Consider the following 6000-nt stretch of genomic DNA (forward strand, 5'->3'; position numbering starts at 1 on the left):
TAAAGGGCTGAAAACTCAGACTTAAAACCCTGCCACCACAGACATACACCTCTCCATTCCCTTCTCTTTTTTGACTATGCCATTTGCAAAGTTGTGTATTTATGGCTGCTATCACTATTATTAACCGCATGTAACCAGGCTAAGTAGTAACATACTTCCTGTCAAACCTTCATGCACAGTCATGAAACAAGCTAGACCTGTACTGAATCCCAGTACAGTACTAAGAAAAATGGTTAGGTTGTACAGCTTGCAGTTCGAATTACTTATGACCTCCCCCCTAATATATAAACAATTACAAGTTTCAACTGAAAAGTGGATTTAGTGTAATTGAAAAAGATGTCATTTTGAATTCTCAACAAAACAAAAAAAGGAATACAAGACTTTTTTTAAAGGGCTGAAAATCAGACTTAAAACCCTGCCATCACAGACATACACCTCTCACTCTATTCCCTTCTCTTTTTTGACTATGCCATTTGCAAAGTTGTGTATTTCTCGCTGCTATCACTGTTATTAGCTGCATGTAACCAGGCTAAGTAGTAATATACTTCCTGTCAAACCTTCATGCAGTCATGAAACAAGCTAGACCTGTACTGAACCCTCTTAACACATTCAGTGTAAAGTTAAGCTATGCCTGCCAATCATATATATCCTCTCAGGTAGCTTATAGCAAGAGAAGCAACGCATACCCAGATGGATTGCTTGCAAGCTTCTAATGCAAATTCCCAAGAAAACTTTTACGTGATTGTAACAATTTAATTTTCCCCACTGAGTAGTTTGGCTTTTTTGTAAATATACTTCTAACCCTAGATATTTTTTTTCTCTTCAATACATCAATCATTCTTCTTTGAAACCCACACCCTGCCATGAAAAGTTTCTATTCATGTAATAAACTTTTATCTACTACAGCACAGTACCGTGTAACATAAGTTGTCCTTAATCAGAAAGGACAAACTTGATTAAAAAAAAAAAAGCCAGGAATCCTTTGCAAACAAAACTTTTTAAAACTGAATCACAGCCTTTTGTATATGCTGTCAAACCTCTACTTGGTTTTAGTTCTTAGAAAGTGGTTGCAGTGCTGCAACTCTTAAAATTATGCAAGACTAAGGAACTTCTTCCTCCATACTAGCGAGAAAAAAGTCTTTGAGCAACTATTTCTGAGGTAGAGTCTAGCTCCGTTTTCCCTCTGTGACAATAAACAGCAAGTCAGAAGAAGCCACCCTAGTTACCAGAAAAAGTGCCTGATAAAAGAAGTAAATGGTCATGCTACACTGATTTTAAGAATCGTTAATACTGCCACCTTCTTTTGTTCATCAAGTCCACTGATCTGCTCAAATTAATTACAAAACAAAGACATCCAGAAAGCTCTACTAGTTCTGATTAAGTGGTTTGTTGCTTTCACCCTGCCAAGCAGCTTCTTTTTTTAAATTCTTGGGATACAGCCTATTACTAATTCAATTTATTTGGTCTTGGTGTACATTTGTTGTATACATGACATCTTCAAATAAGAAATATTACATAGCATGCAATCAAAACATTAACTTTGTATTTTACACATAAGGACACACTTACAGGAATTTTTTAGCATATAAAGGCTGTATATGTAATTCCTGCTGCCACTAAAATGAATATCTTAATGAAGTAAATATAGAACAGCTTCAACATGAAACAGTCATATGGCTGTAATTAAACAAATTAATAAGAACAATAACAGTCTGTAGCAGCAACAGAAACCATGAGCCATACACTTAGGACAGCTTTCCAGTACTATGCAGCAGGCTGGAGAAACTGAACTTAGCAGTCAGAAGACCCTATAGAACCCTATAACCATACCCTTGACCTCCACACTTTCCACCCCACAGTCCAAAGACTCCAGCAATGCTGAGAGTGATTCCACCTTGTGCAGGAAGGTGGGCTTGAGACTTATCTGACCACGACAGCCAAAGAGCAGAGGTTTTCCCAAGTGCGGGCTGCAAGTCAGAAGTCAATCAACAAAGGGATTTGAACAGTGCATAAATTATAAACACTATCTAGACAACAGCCTAATTTTATCCTGCTTTCAATTAAAAAGTATAATAAAGTACAAAGCCATGCTTAGGTGAAAACAGACATCAGACTGTTTTCAAAACATCCTATTTCTCATTCTTGGGTTTCAGGTGAAAACAGAGTAACTGCAGTAACGTGCCTGTCAAATGGCCCAACACATAGGAAAAAAAGCCTGAATTGCTTCCAAAGACATAAGAATGGCAGCAGTCCACAACACATTTAGAATTAATCTAAAACCAGCAGCTAGTGTCATAAATAGCAGTAAGATTCCCAGTTCAGCCATCAATTGTACTCAGTACAAACAATAAGGCTATAAATATTAAGGTAAATAATTATGTTTACAGAACATAAAATTACTCCAGCTCTAAAATTCATGCTCCGAGTCTAAATAAAAATAGTTGGCTGACAAAACATATAGTATGCATACTTCTGGAATCCACACTGTACAAAGGATGAAAGTACAGAGCACATGAGAACAAGTTGGGGGGAGGGAGCACTCAGGGGCAGAGGTGGTATGTACACAGAGACATTTGAGGACTTCTTGATTAGTCAAACTGACAGATGACCAACAGTTGACCTGGTTACACCATAAAAGAAAATACAGGTGCTTAGGATGCACATAGGCATGGAAAGCCAGTCAAGCTGAGAATCAATATCTTCAAATCAAAGGCAAGAGTTCTGTTAAAAATAAGACTTGCCATATTTCCACTTGCCAATAGAAACAGTCAAATATTCTATTTCCAAGTCTTAAGAGCAAAACTGGGATAAATCAAACAAGTAATGAATTGTATGGCCTATGCCATACTAGATACAAAATGTGATGGCAATCTGTTGATTTATTCTAGCCCTTAAAAAACAGACAAGAAAAAAAAAGCAAAAACCCTAGACATAGTCTTCTGGAGACCAATACCATTTTGATTTCTCAGAACCCCATATTCTAATATTAAAGAAAAGTCCTTTCAATACTAATACTAATGCCTGGAGAGCTATTAGTATACTAATAATAAACCAAAGTTTATTTTAAAAACAAAACAGTAAGTTTCTCTGATTCCTTTTAATTTAATAAATTAAATATTTATTAATATTTAATAAACATTAAACCAAATATAACTGGAAAAAAACCCACCTCTACAATGTAGGAAATTAGGAAATAAACATTCAAAGTTTGGCAGACTAAGGTAAGAAATTCATTAAACAAGAATTTTTGGGATAAAAACCATGATTCAAGAAAAACTGCAGCTGCCAAATCTGTAAGCAAACAGCCTCTCCGTCAATGGACAAATGCCTTCAGATTATGACTTGTTTCCTTCCTTCCAGTTCCTCCTCCTCCTCAAGCAGAACTGCACGTATTTCTCATTAGAGAGGACACCCTTCCCCAGCAAAATTCTTCCTCAGATATACACACAAAAGAAACCGTCCCTGTTATCCTGAAACGCATAAACCCTCTGTCCTACACTTCTACTCCCCCTTCCCCATGTCGGCAAGACCACCTGGCATAGTGCAAGCTAAAGTGGTCATTAGACCACTTAATTTGTTACTGGAACTGGGACTTTAACAGCTTTTGAAAGAGATCAGGTTATCCACAGGAGAAAATCTTCAGTATCGCTTTCATTTTACTGCAGCACTGCTGTTTAAGCAACTGGAATCAGGGGTTTTGTTCGTTATCTCTAGCATCTGTCATTCCAACCTATGATTTTCACATCAGACTTCCTCTAAAAAACTCCCTCCAAAAACTTCTTTAGGTGAGCTACTGTTCCACTTTCCCTAACAAAAGAGCTCAAAGGCAAAGGAAGTCCACTGTCTGCCCTTCTAAAACAAAGGTGCAAATATGTGTTATGGACACACTGCTGTCTATTTAGGTATCCATCTTAAGTGCAACTAAAATTTATGTTGTGTGAGGTGCCATTCTTCATCTGTAAAAGTCAAAGGACTTTCTTTAGAGGAAGTAGAGAGAAGAGGAAAAAAAATAATGAGAACGATGAAAGGCTCGATTTTATTTAATTTTTTGGGGGGCCTGTTTGTCATCTAGGGAACCCAAACTTGTTTGTAATAATCCCGTATCCCAATCCTATGAGAATAAATTCTTTTCAGCACACAACATACATTTGAACATTCAATGGACAATACACTTCTTCCTGCCACAGTCACTACAAAGATGAGAAGGACAAAGAGAGAAGTTAGCCCTAATCTGTCAACTGCAAAAGATCCTGTTGTTTTCCTGTTTTCTTTTGCATTCCAGAATTCAAGAATTGTTATGTTTCAAGAATGGTAGCATGAAGAACCTCACTGTGAACTGAAACAAGAAAGAAGAGTTCATTTCACTAATTGGATATTTTGTTTAAACTCCACTGGGAAAAAATAAAAAAACAACAAACTCTTAACCATCCATTGCTTTGATACAATAAATTCTTCAAAGCGCTCTATTGCAAATGAAAATTTAGGAATTAAGAGATATCCATTCATCATTTAACTCTGTGTTCATCTAGTTGATAAAAAAACATATTGCCACACACGCTCTGGAACAGTTTCAAATGCTGCAACAATGATTTAGAGCACCAAAGAAAAACAGCTGAGGACATCTGCATTCTGTGATTGTAAGGTCAGGAAACCAAAAGCTTTTGTTTTTATTTTTCTGTTGCCGTTTCAAGGAAGGCGGGAAGAGGTGGGACAAGGAAGTGGCCGAAGAAACCATCAATAATCTAAGGCAGCCTTTTAAAAACAGACAAGAAAATGCCCCAAAATGTCCTCAGTTGCATCTTTAAAAGTATCCTAATATTTTTATTTTTTTTAACACTACTACTAAGCAGATGAACACAATGTATTTTAATCAAGCCTGCCTGGCAGAAATTTACAAGGAAACATTCTTAAAAACGAAATTGTTCTACTAAACTACTTTTCTGCATTAGCCACAGCAAAAAGACTTTGAGAAAGATATTTAGGTCTGTTTCCAACTAAACAACAGAAGGAGCATTCAAAATTACAATGACAGGCATGATCTCAGCCACAGGGGTTGGGGAGGGGGGGTGTGCCATTTCCATTACACAATAGATCTGAAATACACACAACAGAAGACACTAAGAAAGGAAAAGGGTGGCTTATCTTCAGAATAGAACACAATTCCTTCATGTGTCCTAGAAATATAAATCAGAAGCGGAGACAAGCGTAGTTAAAGTATATTTAATATAACTATCAGCTGTTCTCCTCATGCTCATCTAAGATTGACAGATCCAGTGAGACTGCTTCAGGGAAGCCTGAGCAAACAGAAGCACAGACCATCTCAAGCAACCCTCCAGGTCCACTGTGGATCTCCTTTTACAGTGACATGTCCCATCCAGTTAGGTGTCCCAACTTTTTGAGCTCCCACTCGAGCTCTGAGGACTGATAGAAACATGTCCTGTGTAAAAAGCACAGGGACCAAATGTTATTGAAGCATCTGTCCAGTCCTTTAACCAAGTATTTCTGTTCTTCTGGGATACCACTGAGGTTTTGCATTGAAGAGGAAAGCCGTATTTTAAAATGCACATGAAGCCTTTCAAGCAAGAGGTCTACAAAATATAAAGAGTTCAGCTATACAACCGCCTCGGTATCCGAGTCCTGCCCAGCAGGTATCACTTTGTTATCTAACCTTTGAAAGCAGTGTTTTACACTGACCTGCCATAATGAGGACTGTCATTCCCCTCCCAGTAAAAGAAAGTCATCAAGTTGCTTGATTAATTTTTTTTTCTGTTTTTAAAATAGAAGTAATTTCTAATTCAAAAAAATTAATCCGATGTGCTGATAGTTTGGTCAACGGATATGGCAAATTCTGAAGTTTATCTTATCTCTGACTATATCCTTCCTTATCATCTCACCAACTACTTCTCTTGACCTTTCTTCCTTTTTAAGTGTACTATATCAAGCTTACCTTTCTTCTTCACACGGCATAATCCGTGTTTGGTCAAAAAAAAAAAAAAAAAA

The 6000-nt window shown here is 37.1% G+C and overlaps 1 protein-coding gene across 1 annotated transcript in view; it reads right to left on the reverse strand.

The window, feature by feature from the left end:
- DENND5A (DENN/MADD domain containing 5A) overlaps positions 1 to 5967 on the reverse strand; it is a 59213-nt gene extending 53246 nt beyond the window's left edge. The window contains exons 1-2 of the mRNA XM_014966449.1: positions 5948 to 5967; positions 1831 to 1967 (exon numbers count right to left, since the gene is read on the reverse strand). Of these exons, the coding sequence (XP_014821935.1) occupies positions 1831 to 1967; positions 5948 to 5967 (157 nt within the window). The remainder of the gene's footprint in view (positions 1 to 1830; positions 1968 to 5947) is intronic.
- Positions 5968 to 6000: the final 33 nt, after the last annotated feature.

Source organism: Calidris pugnax, unplaced genomic scaffold (assembly GCF_001431845.1).
Source record: "Calidris pugnax isolate Ruff unplaced genomic scaffold, ASM143184v1 scaffold26, whole genome shotgun sequence".
Classification (NCBI taxonomy): Eukaryota; Metazoa; Chordata; class Aves; order Charadriiformes; family Scolopacidae; genus Calidris; species Calidris pugnax.